Source organism: Pleurodeles waltl, chromosome 4_1, assembly GCF_031143425.1.
Source record: "Pleurodeles waltl isolate 20211129_DDA chromosome 4_1, aPleWal1.hap1.20221129, whole genome shotgun sequence".
Lineage (NCBI taxonomy): Eukaryota > Metazoa > Chordata > Amphibia > Caudata > Salamandridae > Pleurodeles > Pleurodeles waltl.
This window is the reverse complement of record NC_090442.1, coordinates 282,755,143-282,777,459: the sequence shown is the minus strand read 5'-3', so window position 1 is coordinate 282,777,459 and position 22,317 is coordinate 282,755,143. Positions and strand designations below refer to the sequence as shown.

At 44.2% G+C, this 22,317-nt stretch overlaps 1 protein-coding gene across 2 annotated transcripts in view; it reads left to right on the top strand.

Moving 5' to 3' along the window:
- Positions 1–22,317, top strand: part of PTPRR (protein tyrosine phosphatase receptor type R) — a 697,768-nt gene that overhangs the window by 657,285 nt on the left and 18,166 nt on the right. For both annotated transcript variants that reach the window (XM_069228339.1, XM_069228340.1), the window contains one exon: positions 16,972–17,085. In XM_069228339.1, the coding sequence (XP_069084440.1) occupies positions 16,972–17,085 (114 nt within the window). The remainder of the gene's footprint in view (positions 1–16,971; positions 17,086–22,317) is intronic.

The following is a 22,317-nucleotide window of genomic DNA, read 5'->3' as shown; positions in this document are numbered from 1 at the left end:
GGTGTCAAACTCCTCACCCTACTCTCAAGCTATTATCAGGCTTTTCAGTGATGCAAATAGCTTCAAAGAAATCAACAAGCTCTGCAGTCAGGGAAACAGCAGGGCATATAAATGCTGTTTGTCTAGTGTTATTGATTAACAAAATGGGTCTCTCACTTACACTCGTTCTCACTCAAAATCACACTCTTCCACCTTTTCACTGTCACTCACACTCATTTGCACTCAACCTTACAATCTCTCAGTCTCACTTATCACTCACAATTAGACTCACTTAGTTAGACTCAATCTGGCTTACCTATTCTCATTCACAGTTACATTCCGTGTAACTCACTCTCATTCATTGTCACTCACTCTACCATCAGGTGACAAGATGGCAGAGGGTGAGGTGACAGCCTTTATTGCAGTGGAGTCCCAAGCACTACATGACTGAAGCCCAAAGTGAACGACCCAAACAGTGATGGGAGGAATGTCAAAACACTGGCAATTGCATTGGTTAGAATTCCAGCCCATTGCTTGTTTGCCCACTATGCCACCTTAGTTTGGACCCATCACTAAGTACATCATTCTCGACCCTGTTCCAATAGGAACAGTGCAGCTCACACTGCCAGGACAGGTCCTTTCTGAACTGGAGCATAAGCAACCCAAGACTGGTTTTGCCCTGTTTAGGGCTTTTCAGTCAGGTGCAGAGTGGTTCGATTAACACAATGAGCAAGGGAGCCACGTCCGGGCATACCCTTGGCAACTTAGGGCATTACATGAAAGCTACACTCAAGTAAAGATCCGACTGGATCAGGGTCAAGACTGATTTGCATTTGACTGAGTCCAAACTGAGGTGGCAAGTTGGGCAAAAGAACCATGAGTTGGAGCAATTGCCAGTGGTTAGGCTTATTGCAAACATTCCTCCTATCATTTTGTATGTGTTTGATGAAGCCTACCATGCCCCTGGCCACATTTACAGAAAGTGCTGCAGCACATCACAAATGGGTGGCCCAGAGGCATTGCAGGCCGGTTAGGTCAGGACTGGAACGTCCCCAGGCCTGGAAAAGCTGCCTAATGGCCGATGCACATACTACACTACGCCTTCAGTGGCTATCAGATGGACCCTCTGTTCATAACTGCTTGACCCTGGCTCGCAGCAAAGGTGGGCATGTTCTAATTTTACAAATAGACAATACTAAAGGAATAATCAGGGTGAAAATACGGCTTTCCTCTGATTTGGGATTATGTTTTGAGTGGTAAAAACCACCCTTCAAGTAAATGTGCCTATTTAGTATTACCCAAGTAATTACCACCCCCTTGGTAAAGGGTCAATCTATTTGCGGAAATATTGCAAGATTAATCTCGTAATGAGCTACAAGTCAGCTAATGCTTGCTTCTGATATCACTGAAACCTGTGGGTCACAAGTTTTCCAGGAGGGTCAACTACACCTCAATCCTTCCAAGGTCACTAAATTGAATGCCATTAAATTAGATAACAATAACACTTATGATTTTCAGCAGTGAGGCATGACTGAAGAATGAAGCATTATAAGAAAACCAAAGTATTAATTCAACGCGTCCCATTTCTCACTCTTCCCTGTATCTCACCTTCTCTTTTGCCTCCCATTTCTTCTTTGATCAAACAGCTTCTTAAAATCACTATTCCTTATCTTTACGATGTGTGCCTGCATGGGTCTCTGCACCCTCATCCACCCCCATGCAAATGCCTGTTCATTTTATGCCGCCTTCCAAGAGAAATAGTGCACCGCACCAGAAGAAAACCACACAAACACACATCCAGGCACAGTGAAAGTCAGTGCCCTTGTGTGGACGGGAGGAGCACGCCTTGTATATCATGTTAAATATAGCGGTCCTTCAAACTAGGTACAATCGACCTAGGAATGAATCTATCTGCTATTAAAACCCAGGGGCAGGGAAACTGAAAAAAAAGCATACTAGAGGAGATGATGAAAGGATATCACTGCATGCTAAAAGCTGACTAAAAGATTTGAAAATCGTCACTTCCCCGATTTATAAGGTTCGACACTTTAAAAAAGATGCGGCAAGAAACTTGTTGGTGATATGTGCCACCTGCAGAGATCCAGTCATTCTCAACAATCCATAGGTTTTTATCTGAGCACGGCTGACTCAACTTATCATCCTTCTGAGGTTGATAAAGGAAATACCATTGTGTTCAGCAATCATAACTCCTATAATTTAGGCACCAAGTGATTCATTAGTTTGTATTGTTCTGTATACAAATAGCCAATATTGTTATTATCAAGTCAATGAAACAAATGTATCTACGTCGCAAAGTATGAATGCTATATAATGTTCACATCAAACTGTGCATAGGGATTAATGGCGACTAACAATTACAAGACAGATTTCATTTGAGGTTGGCAAGTGAGAGTTAAAAAGGCAGAGTAATAATTCACATTAAACCATCGTATATATTAAAGTTAATTGAGTGCTCATGAAACACTCTATGTATGAAGTGCAATCCTCTCCTATTTTGAATATGTTACGATTTGTCTGAAAGATGGTGCATCAATCAACAGCATGTATTGAAAGCAGTGAGGCCTTGATATTACGCACAAGGATGCAAAAGGCAGCTTAAACCCTGATCTAAAAAAAATACTATTGTACGTATCTTTGTACTTGAAACTGTCAGCTGCAAAAAAGTGAGCTTGGATTCACCTGTCTGGCAGCACCTATACAGGATACTGAAGCACTTTTGCTGTCAACTCCACAGTTTTTAGAGTTCTCAACCTTCTTACCAATCCAAAAAACAACCAGAAAGACTCCAGTCTAAATCTTATTACTGTTCCATGAGTCATCAGTAAATGTTGACCCATATATTCACAAACAAGCAGCTTTTCACATTCCAACTTGTGCATCTTAAACTACAGTGATGCATACAAGTCAAGATTTTCTAATTAGATTGTACACTTATATTGAAAAATGAGGTGTCATTTGTCGACATACTGGGGAGAGCAGTTTACGTAGTTAAAAAGTTTATCAATATATCCTGCCCTGCATTGCGCCTATTGAGGTTTCACGCCAGGGCCTTGTTAGTGTGCAACACATCCAGCCCAGTCCAGGGTCACTTCTCACCCTTTCCCGCTATGCTGTGAAAACGTCGCGACATCTACGACATTTGCCTGCCCTCCCTTCTGTTGCCTCCATGACTGGCCTACTTCCAACTTGCCTGCAACCAGCCTCCTTATCCGATCTCACACATGCAGCCGCATTGCTCGACCTTGGCTTCTCCACGCTTGATTTGGCTTAAGCTGAGCAGCTTTGTAACTGGATGACTGACGCTGTAATTATCCAATTACAAAGCAGCTCAGCTTGTGAGGAGCACGAATGGACACTGTGCTGGGAATACAGTCTTCAAATTACATTCTAAAATCTGCTGTGCTCCATTTCTACCTTGGGCAGCGGGGCTGTCATTCTGTGATCTCACCAGTTCAAAAAATAAAAGTGAAATACAGTGCCACATCCCAGGGCGAGGCAGACATTAAAAAAGGTCAGTTAAGGTCAGACTGGGCCCCAGACCCTCGGAGCCATAGTGCCAATGCACTGGCTGCACCACCGACACCTACAATCAGTCAACCCTGCCCCTGTCACTCCCAGCTCGTCTTCACTGCAAACTCCTTCTGCGGCCTCTGCTTTCCAGTTCCTCTCCAATGCTGGGTTCGGAGTCCCTGGAGAAGCAGTAGGAAGAACGGGCCTGTGCAGGATGACGGCAATTTGGCCCATGGGAGGCACTTTTAGAGTATTGTTCTGTTTTTGTGTTTTCAGTGATCACAGGTGCATGCCTCCCTCTCTACACAACTTTTTGAAGTTGCGTTTTTTTTTATATTTATTTTTTTGCAGCTGGTGTGCTCTAGCCGTAGGAGCCCCCTCTGACATGTAAAGTGAGGTGGCCGCCCTATACTCAGGGGGCTGCAGGAGCCTCCATTACACCCTTGGGTTTCAGACCATCTACTTGGTGAACACAATGTCCATGTGATACACAACCCACCTCAGAGGGGTGACCCGGGCCTTTTGGCTACCACTCCACAATCAATCACCAATAATACTTCCAGACCCTGGGTGGTGTACAAAAGGCCACAATTTATTAGCAGTAAGCATAATGTACCAAAATCATACAATGGCATCAGCCATAAATCATTTGTCCAGTCAGAAATCATTGATGCCCAATCTTAAGCTGTTAGGTCATCACCATAAATCATCTTTGATGTCACACGATGGCACAGTTCCAGTCTGTGTAGTGGAAGCAAAGTCCCTCTGGGGTGAGGTGTTACAGCTTCTAGGCTTCCGTTGGTATGTCGTGTAGTGGGCCCTTTATTTTAGCCATAGGCCTGCTGCCTGTGCCCTTTCGCCTAGTTGCAATGCATTTGATTTATTTTATTTTCTGAGCAGAAGCTCTCTTCGGTAGTGGTGTTTTATTCCACTATATTTTGTATGCTTTTAGCACATAAACTGTTTTTATTCTTTGTACTTTGACATCTTCTTTCTGTGCTCTGCTCAAGGCTATTTCCAATATGTTGCTGGCACAAAGTGGAACACTGCAATCTCTGCCACTTCACGGAAACATGCGTGCTTTACATTAGGGGAGTTTTCCTACAACATTATCTGTTTTCTTATAAAACATCTCTGTGCCCTCTATACATTAGAAGGAGAGTTCCAGCCAGAAGGTTGCTACTGCATACTTCATCACAGCTGTCTGCTGAAACTTGACATCTTTCTCTGCCTACATGAGAGAGGACTCTCAGAAGACCAACAGTCCTCTTCACTTCTACCAAATCCAGGTATGGGGATGGTGTCTTCCTAGGGATTCTGAAAGGCGGTTAGGGCTAACACTGCTGTGCCCTACTATAGTACTTTAGTGGCATAGGTAGGAATTCCAACACCTAGCATGCTGACACTATGGTGAGACTTTTCTTATGTTTCACTTTCTTAGTCACCGCAGTATTATTATTATGTTTTCTCATCCTAATCATGGCAGTACATTCCATTTTATCTAGAACACAATTGATTCAATAAAGTATATTGAACCAATCCTTGCTTCTGTTTGTCTTTGCATGTGTGAGACAAATCTAACTGGGAGAAAAGAATTAAATCTGTTGCACCACGATTTCCCTGAGAAGTCAGAATGTAATGCGTATGGCTCCCACAAATCACGCCACTTTTAGGTGCCGGTGAGGTACTGCTAGCTGGCCGAAAGGGAGAGTCCGACAGTTGTCACAAGGTGTGGAATTGGACTAAGTACCCCGCAGCCTGGTGGTGCTGTCACCCGAATTCAGCAGTCTCATTTATTATAATGAGAGTCAAACACGACAATGTGTGTAACATTTGCAGCTGCTCTCCAGGTGTGCCTTTGCTGCAAATGTCGTGTCCACTCTGCAGCTATCCCCTTTTTTGCCTTTCGTTTGCTCCTCAGTGACCCTGCCATGAGGCATCCCAAGGACACCATTCTTCCACTTCTTCCCCTCTGATGATCTACTGGCTCCCATACCATTGTATTGATGCCGATTACTGGTGCTGACTCCGCTAAAGCCCCCTGATCCCCTTGTGTTATAGCTGCGAGGCCCGCATCCAGGTAGGTGTGGGTGAGTGGGACAATGCTCACGGTCAGAAAATAACCACTGCCTAGCTGGCCTCTACTTTTGGCCTTGTGTGGGGACTTGAAACCAGTCTGACCAATGCGGTAAGTGGATTTTCCCAGGATGTACACTTGCCTGTGTGTTCCAGACACCCACAGTCCATTTATGGTCGAGCTTCACCTCCCCAGCTTGCTTCTCTTCTAGTCTCAAAGATAGCTGCTTGGGGTGTGCCTCATTACCAAGGAGAAAGCCAAACCAGAACTGCAACTCCAAGCACACCCAAGAAACACATCAATAATGAGTTGCCCATACGTATACCATCTAGTTTCTGTGTATGTCACTTAAAGCATGAATGCTTCTGCAAGTGGTCTGCAACTACCTGTCACTCAGCTGTTAGCTTCAGTTGAAGGAGCGGTGAGCAAAACATGAATCCCGAGGGGCCTCACCCTTGTATCATGTTTCAGGGGTCCACCCATCCTGTTCTCTTCTCCACCTCGTAACAAAGCCATGTGTGCAAGAACTGAGGAGGTCCAGTGTTCATGGTATCCATGAGTTCTGTTACATATATTATCACAGGAGGTGCTGCTCCCATATTAATCAACGCTATCTAACAGCAGGCAAAATGGCTGCTGTCTCTTGCAGGTCTTACTCCTCATTGGAATGACTTCAGTCACTCTTCCTAATAGGTGGGACAAAAGGCTGAACCTGGACAATGCAGCACTTCAGGCACAGATGCAGCAACAGTTTTATAGGCTGTCCCTTTTGTGGCTGGTCCTCCAAGGCTGCCTGACCTGTGAATGCTTCTACAATTGGTCTGCAGAGCTTAGAGCCCTGCACCCCCACTGCAGCAGTCTCTGCAGCACACAATCTTCTGACCCTAGCAGGGATCCAGGGCTGAGAGCAGGGTAAAGCTGCATGGGACACGGATCCATCTTGGGTTGGCTCAAGTCACACCACATCCCTTCTCTCTTTAGCAAGAAGAGATGGGAGGATTAACTCTAAGCACCCATGGCCCTGAAGCTTGGAACAACCTGATACCTGTCTCGGACAGTAACAAGATAATCTCCAGTTCAGAAGTCAGCTGATCCCCATCTTGTTCGAAGAGACCTTCCCTGATGTTTCATCCTAAGCTCCAGGGCTTTAGCACCTTCACAGTTGCTGGCTTCCTTTTGATTGGATTAAATACTATCCATTCTATACTCATTTTCCATATTCACTGATTTATTGACTGTTCACCTTCCACATAATGAATGAACTGGAATACTTCCTTTTGGGACTTCAAAGCATTCATGTACCCTTCTTCTGTTTCCCATTCTCCCTCTATAGTACTGTGTGTACATGATTACTTACTCAATCATGTACCTCTGTATGTCTAAAGCATTACAAACATGTAGAGATTGAAGAAAGAGTAATGTGACTTTATGGATTTTAGATAGGGTTCAGAAACTTTTGGAAAGTTTCATCGTGGAGGGTAAAAGGCACGAAAGGCAATTAAACATTACTACCTACCACAGGAGGAGGAAGGTTTGGGTATCCTCAAACTATAGACATTAGGTAGGCTTCAGAAACTCTTGGAAAATGTAATCTTGGAGGGTAAAAGAAACAAATGGCAATGGCAAAAATAGAGTGGAATAGAACAGGACTATGAAACACTGATGTTTCATAGATCAACATATAGCAAGCATACATATCTGGAAGGTGCAGTGCCTGGCTAAAAAATACAGACTATGGAGAATATATTGACCCTAGGTCACAAGACCTATTCTGAGTTGGTGAGACAGGGTGGCCGTTCCAAGGGCATCCTTCATGTGCCTGGGCAAAATCTAAATTACGGCAGTGTAATTCATGTAATTTCAGGAATTTCACTTTACACATTTAATGCAGAATTTCCAAAATTACAACATTACGCCACTTTTCATAATGTAATTATTCACCAAACATGGTACAAATCTTCCAGTTAATGCACAAAACGTACTGCAGATGCACAGGATCAACATAATTTGAACAGCTGCAGAGAGCAGCACTTTTGTTTAAATGCATAGATGTGACAAAAATTTACTTAATTGTGCATTTCACACCCAGTATATAGCATAAAATAACAGATGTGCAATTACGCGTTCTTTTGCTGTAATTTCACATAATTACACAAAAGCAATTTATGTGAATTTCACACATCCCTAGATTCTCAACAATGCCCTCTCCACTGACGCCTATAATAGGCAACCTAGACTTCTGCTGCACCTTATCAGGGAATGCCTACTCAGAATGTTAGAGTGCTATCTGCAAAGGGATAGGAGATTTTTACAGCGCCAAAGGAATTAATTCCTTTGAACAGATTAAGGCTGACTTTAGAATCCCTGAGAGGTAGAGACTGAGGTACCTACACATTAGGCACCGGGTGACACGTGCAACCATTAAACCATTTGCTAACAGGCTATTCACCCCTTTTGAAAAATGGGTAATTACAAAGGAAGATGATAAACACATATTGTCTGACATCTAAAAATTCCTGCCAGAAGTAGACTACACGAGCGAAGGAGATGGTGAGGCCCAACGCGACCCCAGTGAAGTTGCTAACAGGGGGAGGGGAGGTCGAGAGGAACGCCCCACCTGGAGGGACCCCGGGGCTCCCCCCCAAGCCCTTTCATGCCCACCGACTGCAGCTGAGAGACCCCATGGATCGGGACCGTGAAGCCAGTGGAGTGCTTCCACGAGGAGTACAACCTAGACACTGAGGGTGCACATGAGAAGTGCAAGAGATTGGCTTGTATCCTCTAGACAATAGTTGGTGTACCCACACCGAAGGAGCAGGTACGGAGGGCAGCGAGCTGGAATCTGCAACACCCGAGCCCCTCTGATCCCATTGTGGGGAAAGACAGACTCAACAATCAGCCGCCCGCATCACAGCAGCACATCGACCAGTTCACCACCCAATTGAACCCTCAGGGAAATAGTGCCTTGATGCCTGGGAGCCCCACGATGGAGGGGCAGGACACCATCCTCCTGGCTATTCAGTCCTCACAACAAGGTGTCAAGACCAAGATTGGCGAGGTGCGCAAAGATGTGGGCCTGCTCAGGACCTACCAACAGCATTAGGCCGTATTAAAGAGGCAGAAGATCGTGTCTCAACAATCAAAGATGAGATCACTGACCTTAAATCCAAGGTAGCCCAGCTGCTGACCTGTACAGGTGAACACCACCACAGAGCCGAAGATGCAGAAGATTGCTCCCGCCGCAATAACTTGCGCTTTGTAGGATTCCCTGAAGGTGTGGAGAAGACCCAGACCGCCGAGTTCTTGGAGCAGTGGCTGTGAACCTGGCTGCCGGAGCAAAAGCTGTCCACCTGGTTTGCAGTTGAGTGAGCCCACAGATCACTTGCACCCAGGTCCCCACCGGGAGGGCAAAGGAGGCCAATAATTGCCTGGTTCCTTCATTTCAAGGATCAAGATGTCATCCTTGGAAAAGCGAGAGCACAGACTGATCTCCTATGGGAAAACCACAAAATCTAAAAAATTTCAGATTACACGCGGGAGGTACAGAACAAGCACCGCTCCTATGAAGCGGTCGAGTAGAAACTTAGGATGATGTGACTGTTGTATATGCTGCTGTTCCCCGCGCACCACAAGGTCCTACTAAACGGGAAATCCTTCTTTTTTGACACACCAGAGACTGCCTGGGACTGGCTCACTGAAGAACACCATTTTGCCAGAAGAGGACCCTCTCCCCACTCAGGGGGCTCCCCGACATCCAAACGAGATGACTTGTTTGGACTGAGGCATAAGCGGGTCGCACCTGGTCCCACCGCAGAAAACAAAGTGAGGTGACCCAAGCATCTGAGGCAGACCCTGCAGGGCCCTCGGCTATGCCGGGAACGACTGCGACCGATAATTCGGACCCCTTGCCGACACAAGTAAATGACCGCCTTAGCCAAACTCCCTCTCTAGTGTGAGGCAATGAATAAACATTGATCCCCTGTAGGCCTATTGGAAATGAAGGGAGATTTCCTGGCCAACAATGGAAGCAGGACAGGGGCCTTATTGCAGAACTCCGACTATATGCAGGGGTCGACCACTCCACACCTACTACAGTCACCTTGGTTTGGGGTTTTCAGTTGTGTTCTTGGGTGACAGATGCTTTGGGGATGGAAGTATGGAGTGGGGAGCAGTTGGGGGGGGGGGTTTGAGGAAGTACTTTCAGTAAGTTTTGTGGACAAGTTACTATTATGTTCCATACGTGTTAACAATTTTCCTTTTTCAGGTGGTCCCGTCATACCCTTAGATCTACTCTCCACACATGACTCTCCTAGAGGGGCTTTTCGCCCACAGGCTTCCTCCCTTGGGAATCGAGATGTACACAAAGTCCTAAATGCCTTCAAACACTGTTCCCCTACACACTCTGGGGCTCCCTAAGGCAGTCCTATCTTGGAATGTCAACAGACTCCTAGATAAAATTAAACGTTCAGCGTTTTTTGGCGCTATTCATTGCTTTGCCCCCTCTATATTAATGCTCCAGGAAACACACCTGCTGGGCACCCGGTGCCCTATGCTATTACGAGACGGATACAACAGGGTATATCATGCAGGCTTTACCGGAGGCTCTAGGGGGGTGGCAATACTACTGCCTCGCTCGGTGCCCATTGTGACCACCATGGTTAAATCAGACCTGCAAGGTCGATATGTTGCTGTGTTGGGAACACTGAACGGCCAACCGATTAATCTCCTAAGTGTGTACACCCCCCCTAGTACGCTTCCTGGTGACCCTCCAGGAGATTCTGGTGCAACTCCCCCTCGGCTTGACCCTCTTGGGGGGGGGGGGTGACTTTAATATGGTCATATACCCGGAAGCTGATACCACCAGTTCTCCGTCGGTGAACCAGAGCGCCCGAGCAAAACAACTGTGCCGCTGGGCTGATGGTCCGGAACTCTATGGCGTGTGGCGGATCTGGCACCCCAGAATGAGGCAATACACAAACATCGGTGGCACATCACACACATGTGAGGATAGACCTCCGTTTTATGCCAGCATCAGATGTCTGCTGAGTTACAGGCATTCAGATACTCCGTACTGGATCTCTGCTCATGCACTGCTTCTTGTGCAGATGGACAACCCTGACAGGACACAACTCCCCTTGTGGTGGTTAAACGCTTGTTACCTGCAGGATGGTGACTATGTCCTAGCCCTGAGAAAGGAGCTCACCCAACACCTTCACACACAATGTTGGCTCCGTGCAGTCGTCAGGTACGGTGTGGGCCGCCTGAAAGGCCACCACTCGGGGAGATCCTAGACATCTCCTCAGGGTGCGAGAGCATGCAAAGAACCAGCGGGTGGTGAGCCCTGAGGCTCAAACACTATGTCTGGAAATGCAAATTTCCCACACAAACCATGCCCCTACCACCACCAGGCAACCTTGGCTAATTAGGGAAGAAATCCGCCATCCCACCCTTGAATCTGGGAAACACACATGGCGTGCCTCGACTGCCCGAAGATATGGATGGGGGGGCAAGAATGGTAAACTGCTGCACTGGTTGGCGTCCCGACCCCGACAACTCGAGCAACTCCTGTATGTCAGCCCAATCTATCGTCTGGAGCTTTGCCGCCTATTACACTGAGCTTTACGCAGAGCGCCCGCGACCCCAGTCGGAGCGGGAGGCATCGCTACTGCGCGATGTGTCCCTTCCCTGCATCTCTGCCACAGGAAAAAGGACCTTGATGAACCCATAACATTGGATGAAATCAAGTAGGCTATCTCGACGCTGGCCCCGGGCAAGACTCCAGGTCCCGATGGGTTCCCGGCAGAGCTTTACAGCAAGTGTGAGGATCTTTTAGCCACTCAACTGTTGAATCTAGATGCTGAGGCTTAGCGGGCAGGAACTTCCCCATAGATCTTGACCAGGCCACTATTGTAAAGATTCCTAAGTCCCACCCACCCTTAGTACATTGTTCTGCTAACCGTCCCATTTCACTTCTCAATACTGAAATAAAACTCCTCTCCACAATACTCGCTACCAGACTGAAGAAGGTGCTATCCTCCCTAATCCACCCAGATCAATGCGGATTCATGCCAACCAGAAGCACTCGACACTGCCTCCTATGGCCCCACACAGCATTGGCCTACCGCCATTCTCTACCCTCATATTTGGCACTACTACTTATAGACTTCGAAAAAGCCTTTGATACAGTTGATTGGTCGTATCTCTTTCAAGTGTTTCAAAAGCAGGGATTAGCCCTAGATACCGATAAATGGTGCAACTCCTCTATTCCAACCCGACTGCCCGAGTGCAGATGTATTGAGTAATTTCAGACCCCTTCCCCATTTGCCAGGGGACCTGCCAGGGATGTCCGTTATCCCCACTTCTTTTCGCCCTGGCAATTGAGCCGCTGGCAAAAATTATTAAAGAAGACCCATTATTTACGGATGGGCTTGGCCTACCGGACGAGAGGACCGCATTGCCTTGTATGCTGACGACATGCTTGTTTACTTGACTAACTCAGCCAGTAGTGGTCCTCTGTGTCTGTAATTAATGAAACTGTTCCCTGAGGCCTTGGGCTTAGTTCTTAACCCCGACAAGTCTGTACTGGTCCTGTTGCACCCCTCAAGGGATTGCTATGACTGGCAAGATAATATACCAGTCCAGCGTATTAGCTTCCGGTATCTGGGCATCACTGTTGCCCTATTGCCTGAGTTGGCATGGTCTCTTAACATCTCACAGCTTACCCAGAAGGTTAAGGAAGACCTTCAGAGGTGGCAGACCCTACCCCTTAATGTCCAGTTAAGAATGGCTCTGTACAAGAGTATGATACTTTCCCGCTTCCTTTATCTTCTTCAGAAATTTCCCTATCAGCTCCCTAAGCGCTAGTTTAAGGAAATGGACTTAGTGGCACGGCAATTTATGTGGTATCACTGCCACCCACAACTTGCATTACACAAGTGTCAGTGCGGCGTTCATGAAGGGGTTCAGAATGTCCAACCTGTACTTCTGTTATTTAGCCGCGCAGCTGCTGGTACTTAATGACTGGTTGGGGGGGTGGGTTGTCAGACCCAGCATATCAGCTCGAATTCGTGACAATGGGATTCCCCAAGCTCTTTGGACTGCTGTATGGTGACCCCCTACCCAGAGAAATTCCCGAAGTGACAAAGGGTGGAGGGCGACAAAGCGAGAAACAGGGTGGTGGGCGCGTCTCACCCGACAGACCCCACTGTGGCGAGGGACATGGCTTCATGAAGTCTCCGCTCTGGAGGGGTTCCACGAATGGGATAACATAGGCATTTTGCTCCTGGGAGATGTCTGGGTGGGCTCTAACATGCTGTCCTTTCAGGAAATGCAACAACTTTACTCACTCTCAAAGACCTAGTTTCACAAGCACCTACATCTCCGACATTCACTGTGCGCCCATATCCAGGCTGGCAAGGCCCTCCCTGAGTTTAGCCCAGCAGAGGCAAACATTATGATGCATGGTTTGGGCAAGGGCTGGGTTTCCCCAGATATACCAAACTCTGGTCACGAACACGATGAAGCCTCATGAGCCTCAGAGAGAGATGGGAGGGCTAGTTGGGGCAGAAGGAGGAGGAGGGCTGGTGGGATGCCTTGATGGCCCAGTGAAACCTGGCCATAGCCTCCCACCTCCGTTTAGTACAGATACTACCTGCATGCTGCATACCTCACCACCCGAAAGAATGCAGAAGATGGGTCTCGAGCCCCATTCTGCCTGCCCCCGTTGTTCACAGATTAATGCAGACTTTTATCACGTGGTGTGGACCTGCCCGCATATAGAGGCCTACTAGTGGGCAGTGACTACAGACATTTTTGGAGTGCTAGGAGAAGAGATAGAGATGGCCCCGCTACCAATCCTTTTGGGTGTCCTTGAGGGAGTGGGAAACAGCAGGGCGGACCGTGCCTTCCTAGGAATAGCATGCCATGTGGCCAAGCATGACATAGCTGCCAGCTGGAGGTCAGAGGCAGTGCCCACACTTACTCAGTGGAGGCAAGCGTGGACTGGTGTGCTCAACAGGAAAAGCTAGTCTATGAAATGAGAGGATGTCCAGCCAAATATAATAAAGTGTGGGGTAAATGGAGAGATGTTCTGTGACATTTGATGACAATGAACAATCTTTTGAGCATGGTGTTGATAGTTCGAAATTCCTTGGGAGATACAGTGTGTTCAGAGAATGTTTTATCAGAGCCCTGTCAGGCATAATGCAATGATTACATACCGAAGGTGTAGACATGAACTGTTATTCAGTTGTTATAACGATAAAATCAATAATGATGTTTGTAAAATAAATTATCTGTTTTAGTTTAGTAAAAACCTTAGGAATTCGCAAAAAAATCCAAAGGTTAAAGTAATGTTATAGTTAGGTGAATTTCTCATTGACAATGTTAATGTTTTGAACTAAAAAAACAGAAATTCAGCAGTGTAACTTGCGCCCCTGCCATACACTGCTTATGACCTCACATATGACATCACCCATGACATATTCTATGACATAATTTATAACATCACTGATGACATCTTAAATTACATCATTAATGACATCACTGATTATCAGAGTGCTCTCCCTCTTGGGAATCGCAGGAGCCTCTTGCTTCTGCAAGAGCGTGAAGGCTCATGGGAAATTTGGCCTCTTGACCAATCAGAGGGCTCCATTTTTTATTTCACGCTTCTGCGAGCCTAGCTGCCAAAATATACAATTACTTTTCACCCTAAATTTATCAATAACTAATTAATGGATTTACACCAAACCACAAAAAGCACAATCTACGGACCAAAATATAGCTTCCTGCTGAATTTGGTGTAATTCTGTTTAGCAGTTTATGCTAAAGCCTGTCTTAAGGAAGTCTATTGAAGATGCTTGAATATTTTACATTTTGGGACCCCCTTTTATTCTCGGCCTCTATTTGATGGATCACCCCAAAGCTTTCGAGGGAAGAGTTGAGGTGGATGAACTATGTTTTTGTAAAGTTTTTATGAAGATTCATCAAATGGGGCCAAAGTTATTAGCAAACCAAAAAAAGCTTTCTATGGGTATATTATTATATATATATATATATATATATATATATATATGTCTCCTTCAATACCCTGCTGAAACCGACTGCTACCGGGTGCTCAGCTACTGGTGCAGGACCCATAAATATACACAAATCCTCCTTTCTGCCGTCATTCGAAAGTAAAAGCCGACACTCCAGACTTTTTGTAATCCAATCACTTTATTCTTCCAACTAAGGCTGTACAAAGGCTATATTAATCTGTGGCTAACGCGTTTCAACCGTATTGGTCTTAGTCATAGCCCATAATTCCATACCATGAAAATCAGTCCCTACAGTACCTAGAAACTATATCCTGTCCCATAATGAGCATAAACAAAATACTAACGACTTTATCCTATGCTTACATTTTAGATATATTCTTGTATCATGCCATATTACTCATCATCACCTTAATTTTTAACTACTGACCCAATAAACCATCCTCAATCTCAAATATCCATTTTCATAAATTGAAATTACATATTGTTTCAATTCTTCACATACATGACCAGTGGCATTTCATCTCCTATAGGCATGATCCTTTACTCCATTCATTCACCATAAATTATTATAATTTCTCATTATTTCGTTCAATTATCATACAATTTCTATAATTGTTATACAGCACCTGAGAGGTATGGTGCTGTATAAAAATTATAGAAGTTGTATAAAAGAGGATGGTTTATTGGGTCAGTAGTTAAAAATTAAGATGATGATGAGTAATATGGCATGATACAAGAATATATCTAAAATGTAAGCATATGATAAAGTAGTTAGTATTTTGTTTATGTTCATTATGGGACAGGATATAGTTTCTAGGGGCGGTAGGGCCGGATTTTCATGCTATGAAATTAAGGGCTATGACTAAGACCGATGCGTTAGCCCCAGATTAATATAACCTTTGTACAGCCTTCGTTGGAAGAATAAAGTGATTGGATTACAAAGAGTCTGGAGTGCCGGCTTTTCCTTCCACATTACGACAGAAAGGAGGAGTTGTGTGTGTGTGTGTATATATCAAGTCACTGCTATCTGCTGACTGCTACCGCCAAATGGGGTTGGTGCTCGGTTACGGGCGCAGGACCCGTGAATATCCACAAATTGTCCTCTCAATTCTTCTTGAAAGAAACAGCCGGCACCCAGATTTCTTCAATCTAGTAAATTTATTCCTCGTGAATTAATTCCTCCATCCAAATTACGCTGTATAATTCAGGCCCTGAATAATACAGCGTAATTTGGATGGAGGAATTAATTCACGCGGAATAAATTTATTGGATTGAAGAAATCTGGAGTGTCGGCTGTTTCTTTCAAGAAGAATTGAAAGGACAATGTATGGAGATATATATATAAATATATATATGCACTGAAGTCTCTCTCCAAAAAGTAAGTCATCTCTTTCAGGGCAGAATACGCTCACAAATACACAAATAAATGAGGAGAAAAATGAGTAAGAAATAAAGCAAAGGAGATGTCAGGTCCCACCTCCATTTGAATACTAATTTAATCAGAGAATGTTTTCTTTATGCAATTTGCTTCATTTTTGGACCTGACCTCCTGTCTCCCAGCACTCTCCAGCTTCCCCAGACCTCTGGCTCTTGAGGTGGCCTTTAGTCCTGGGAGGCTTAGTGGATTAATGCATCCACTGTAGGGATCTGTGTTTTACCCAAAAGTGACTTGGCCTTTCACCCTTCAGAGGTCTATAAAAGGAATACCATTGAGTTGGCTAACAACTTACACTCGTTATTAAGTGCCAAGATACCCACAGCTGAATGTACGCTTTGCATATATACATTGTTTGTTAAGAAACCCTTCCCCTAGAACACCCTTAAAAATGAGGGTGTTACACGTTGTAAATACAGTTACCTTTGCTTTAACAGGAGTAAATTTATAAGCGTTTCCAGAATGAGAAACTACTTGCAGGGAGTATATGAATAGCCATACACTTACTTGACAGTGTTTACTTACGTTTGCAGGCAGGATTTTGCAGGATCATCCACAAACATGCCCTTAACCCCACATTTTTGAATTTGGAAGTTCCACTATATTGCACATTTTTCATATTCACAAATGCTACTTGTGGTAGTCAAATTGTGCCAGTCCCGATTCTGTGAATTAGGATTTTAATTTTACCCTTGCAAATTATACTTAGAAACGCCAATACGTTTGTGACCTGGTATTTAACATGTTTAACATTTCAAGTAACTCAGTCATTGCATGCATGTCTTTCGAACATAAAGTTTCACCATACATACGATTTCTGAGAGGTATTTTCCAAAACGTCTTTTGTTTGATCGCATATTAAAATCCTCTGTCCTGTTGTATAGTTCATGCTTATATTTTGCATTTTTCAGTGCTGGAATCGGACGAACTGGCTGTTTTATCGCTACTTCGATTGGCTGCCGTCAGCTAAGGGAGGAGGGAGTCGTAGATGCATTAAATATTGTTTGCCAGCTACGAGTAGACAGGTGGGTTTAGTTTAAACTTTAATTTGAATCGGTTTTCAACATCTCTGCGTATACAACTAATTTGACTTCGTTTTGTCATTACCCGTATATTCCTTAATAAATTCAGTACGAGATAGCCACTTTAGTCCTACTTTGGACAGTCAGGATAGAACATCATGATTGTTTTGGCCTGAGAGCTGCTTCAACTTCCGGGTCATCAGTTAAATGGGTTACTAATGCAAAAATGTTACATTCCACAGAGATTTATGCACAGTTACATTTCTACACACAACAAAACCCTGTCTCCATGGTCAGAGATGGAAAGTTGTTGAAACCATCGAGGAAAATTCGATTGGCACCGCAGAACTGTCTTTTCTATGCTTTCCCGTTACACGAAACATCAATGTATTTTATCCTGTACCTACTATGTATCATCCTATGACGGATTTCTCACCTACACAGTTGAAGTACCCCCCCCCCGCCAAAGCATATTTGCTACATGAAAGGCAGATATCAGATACCCTGCCGGGTGAGTGCTGCACTCTACAAATACCCATAACTGGGCAGCTACACCTCAAGAACTCCATATGGCATTTTAAACATCCCGACTTTGGGGTTTACTAGAAAGCTTAACACTATCAGCGGATGTCAGAGTGCAGCTAACATGGCCTCCCATTGCATAACTGAACTGAGAGGGGTTGAAAACGTAACAGGCTTCAAACAAGCAACGACGCTACCAGACACTGATTTGCAAAGTAGTCTTTGGGAAGCCAATATACAAAGACTGCCTTTTTGAAAAATAAGACATGCATCCCAGACCTCCCTGTAAATCATCAAAATAGTTTGAGGTATGACATTCTTTTAAAGCATCTTTTAGGCTATTCATTCAGGAGGTTTATCTCCAGACAATAATTTCTAATGACCATGTAGTAAGTTAAATGTATCACTCGCAGTTTTTGAAAGGCAAATACTATCTTTTAAGATGTACCCGGGTGGATCTCCTGAGATCGCCACACTTCCGCTGGTTGATAAAATTAAATTGCTTAATCTGACAGGTCAGTGATGCATAGACCTGAAGTCCAATAATAGCACCTTCCTAATCTCGACTCATTTGCCTATATTTATTTTGTGTTTGGTGTTCTCTCTATTTCCTGTTGTTTTATTGTCTTATTCAAGGGTGATTACTGTTGAAGGGCTGTAGTATAAACAAAGGGTATAACTGATTAGAAACAAAGAGTAGAATTTGCAATTTAAAACAACACACCACAGATTTTGGTGTTATTAATGAACTGATCACTGATTCTGGGATATCAAAATGAAGAGTTTGTGTACCATTGACAACTACCTTTGACACAAAGGCAATCACTAGAAATTAAGTAATGTGCTAAAAAATTGTTTTAGACATTTACTGACTTCTTGTGATTAGCAGCAGCATTACAGCCTAGGTAATTCAAAGGACTGTTCGTATTTAGAAGGCATTTAAGGAAAATGATGAGTGTTACCAGAAGCGTACACTATACCAAGAAATAATTGAATGACTTGGGCCTGATTTATATCAAGGCAGAGAGGGAACTTTGTGGCGATGGAGTTCCCTGATCGCCAAAACTATTGTCTACTATCTGATTTAAATTAGTCTCTGCTATGGTCAAATTTCTTTGCCGTCTCTACGAAGTAAGGGCATTGGAGGTTTGGCTATATGCAGCGCCACTGGAATTATGCGACAGGGGAGGGACAAATTATGTGGCAGGTTTGAATAAATTATGCAGCAAAAAAAGGCAAATTATGCTGTACATTGTGTGGTAGTATTATTTCATTAATTTGTCATTTGTAAACCTGTTATCACTGTCTGGGCATTAGTTGCACCTCATTAGTACCAGTTTAAAACACAAATAGAGCATAAGCTACAGAAAGTTGACCAGTCATCCTTGCAAAGGGCCTTTCACTGCACAGCATTATATGTTGCTGCATTTTTAGTATCTTTTCAACTGAGCTAGATACGAAATCGTTTTTTTGTTAAAATCTGCAGATTATGCGTGTCCCTGGCTATACATCCAGCCACCTAATTAAGATGGCAGACATCTAGCCATTTTTCAGTACCTGTCACCACCTGGAAAATCCTGGTGGTAAGTGGCACTGAAAAGTACTCAAGCCCCCTTGTCATGTGTGGAAACTCCAATGGTGAGGGGAAATTGTGTTTTCTCTATTTTCAAAAAGAAAAGTCATCAAATTTACAATGCTTTCGCAGGAACCACCTTGATAGAAGTTCCTGTCAATGATTGAAATGTCCACTGGGCAGCAGACATTTCATGATTTGCAGGACAGCACCATCGTCATGGCATGGAGTAATTTATTTTGCCGCCCTGGCAGAGGACGGGCCCTCCTCCAAATTATTAATCAGGCCCTTAGATTCTTACCATCAACACAAGACAACTTCACCAGCATCATCTACTCTGTTGCAGAAACCATATATGAAGACTTCATTCCATCGCCAATCAATACAATCCTATTCTCTGTAGCCATTGTTTTACCCTCACGGTGAAAAGTTCCAGCTGCTGCGTGTGAATCCCAACATTTTGGAAGATTGCTCTCTCATTGCATATGAATCAATACCTGTATTTTTTTGGATCAGCCATCATGTGTTTCCATTGCAGTGAATCACACCTTCATCAAAGTGACTACACTCACACTTCTAAAGTGAGTTTATATTAAAAAGTTGCACACAAAAAATTAACCTGTATATATGGAGCCAATTATCCCTGGAATCACAGTTTTAATGGGGATAGTGTTCCAGTATTTCTTACAGGTTTTGGACTTTCTACTGTTAACCTAGCACTAATAGCAGAATGGGTCACTAAACTTTGTGCTTTAAATGTTTTAAGCTGAATTAAATGCATATGTTTTCAAATTCACGGTCAATGAATTATTTGTGTTTCTCATAGCAGAAATGTGCGGATACAAATACCAAAAAACAAATCCATTCTGCACAGTGCTTTATTTGTAAAATAATAAATGCTGGTGCCATAAAATGCTGCTCAGACACCTGCAGCTAGTGCTATAAAGTGTCAGAGCGCGAATAGCAAGGATGTGCAGTCCTGTATCCAACTCAGGCCTCTTTAATTCATTGCCATGCACTCCCTGCCCCGTTATCTCACTCTTACAAGTGCCTGCTTTCTTCCTTGGTGACCGATTTTCTGTATTTCTTTTCTCCATCTTTTTGTTTTGTTTTCCCTCTGTTGGTCTCGTGAAATGTCTGATGTGGAGAAATAGGTGCCAGTCCCCAAAAATATGTGCTGGTGCCCCCCCCACTGGCAACCACCGGCTCAAATTAAACACTGATTCCACATTGAACCACCCAAGGAGACAAAATAAAATGGTTATATTAACATATCCCCAGAGATGGATGCTTGAAACAAACCATCCTAATACAACACACCTTTACCCTAGATCAAAGTCATCCCCTACATTTGTAGATGATGCGCCCTACAATTATGTTGGCTACCGGTTCTATCAGTGCAAAATTTCAGTCCTCTAGAAAGGGCAAAAGACATGTAGAAAATATGGTTTCCAAAGTTGGAAAAGCCATCAGCAAGCATTCTTTCCTGACAAATGAGTATCACTGAGAAGATGGAGCTGGACCATGAAGACATTGCTTACAATTATCTAGAATACAGTATGGAAATTTCCTAAATCTCTAAAACTAAGGGCCTCGTTTAGAATGTGGAAAATTGTAACATCCACCCTACATGACAGATGCCCTGTAACGCTGTATGTCAGGGTCACACTTAGATTTAGAGGAACCGTTGGGTCCTGGAAATCTTTTGTCATCCATCTCAGGGCCAGTGGTTTTAAAGAGTCTAAATACTCTACTCAGCATCCTCAGGTTGGGTATGTAGATGCTGTTTCCTCTCACAACCTCTGTGACAGGCATGGCGGTTGTGAACATGAAACTAAAGCACTGTTGCCTACACCCAGCGAGAAAGCTCCCTGTAAGGGACATTGTTTTTTTGTTCTACAGAAACACCCCACCTTGGCAGATCATCCCATTTTGCATTGCTTTTTCACTAAAAATGCTGTCTCCACATCAGCAGCAGTACTTTTGGCAAACATTCTGCAGTCACTGTCTATGTGGCATTAGGGAACCCATGCCAGTCCCTCCATTCCACTCAAGCCTAAAATACCCACTTCAACAATAGAGATTTGTCTCACACGTTTTAATGTGGAACGGAGATTACGCACCATTGCCTTATACTATAATTGATTAAAAACAGTATATACTCACGTGTGCACGTCACTTTCACTGCCTTGTCTGCATTTTGTGACGTTATGCAACTAATGTATTTTTTTCAACTACATGATGTTTGAAAAATATACATAAGAATTGCAATCATAAAATGAAGGCCGGTGTACAGTATTAATTACTACATTTGAACAGATTGTTTCAATCAGGGTATCTCCAATTTAATTAGTGTATGTACCATTATACAAAAGAAGTCCCGCAGGACTATTGTGATTATCATTATAGTTATACCCCGTCCCCATGGGCATATTGGGTTGGTCTTTGTGATGACATTACCTTAGAAGTGCAGGTGGTGGGTCTGCAAGGACCTTCTTTTGTGAATGTTGAGCCCCTCGTGTATAGAGGTAGTATGGAAGAAGAGACACTAGCATATAAGAAAGAATATATTGCCAAAATAATTGGTGGCCCATCCTTCTTGCGACAGAGACAGTGACCAAAAAGAATAAACAAAAAGGCCTAGATCAGCCTGAGAGATTGATGGAAAAAAGATATTAACACTGAATTTCATGACAAGGTCCTCACAGAGTTTTTGAAAGCAGACATAATGAGGAAACAAGCCGGTGCACGGAGTCGGGGATCGCAGCATGGGTTCTGGTGCTGCGGAGCAGAGGAGCGGAGGCATCATGAAGCAGCGTCGGGTCCTTGCTGCATAGCGGTTGAGGTGAGGTGGCAGTGATGCGCAGCACTGGATGTGTGCATTTCTGGCGGGGTCAGTATCCGGCGGTCACGGTGTAGTGCAGTGAAGTCGGGTGTCACGGACGTTGGTGACACGGCACTTCGGGATTTGAGGAGTCATAGAATTCGGGGGGCCTGCTGCGGCATCAGGCCTGGTGGGTCGTCACGCTTCAGCGAGGACCACGGCTTCAGGTGCAGGAGCTGTCGTGGAAGCCAGCAGCAGCATCAGTCCGGGGTCATTCAAAGTCGTTACACTTGGTTTTTCTTGGTTTTCCACCAGC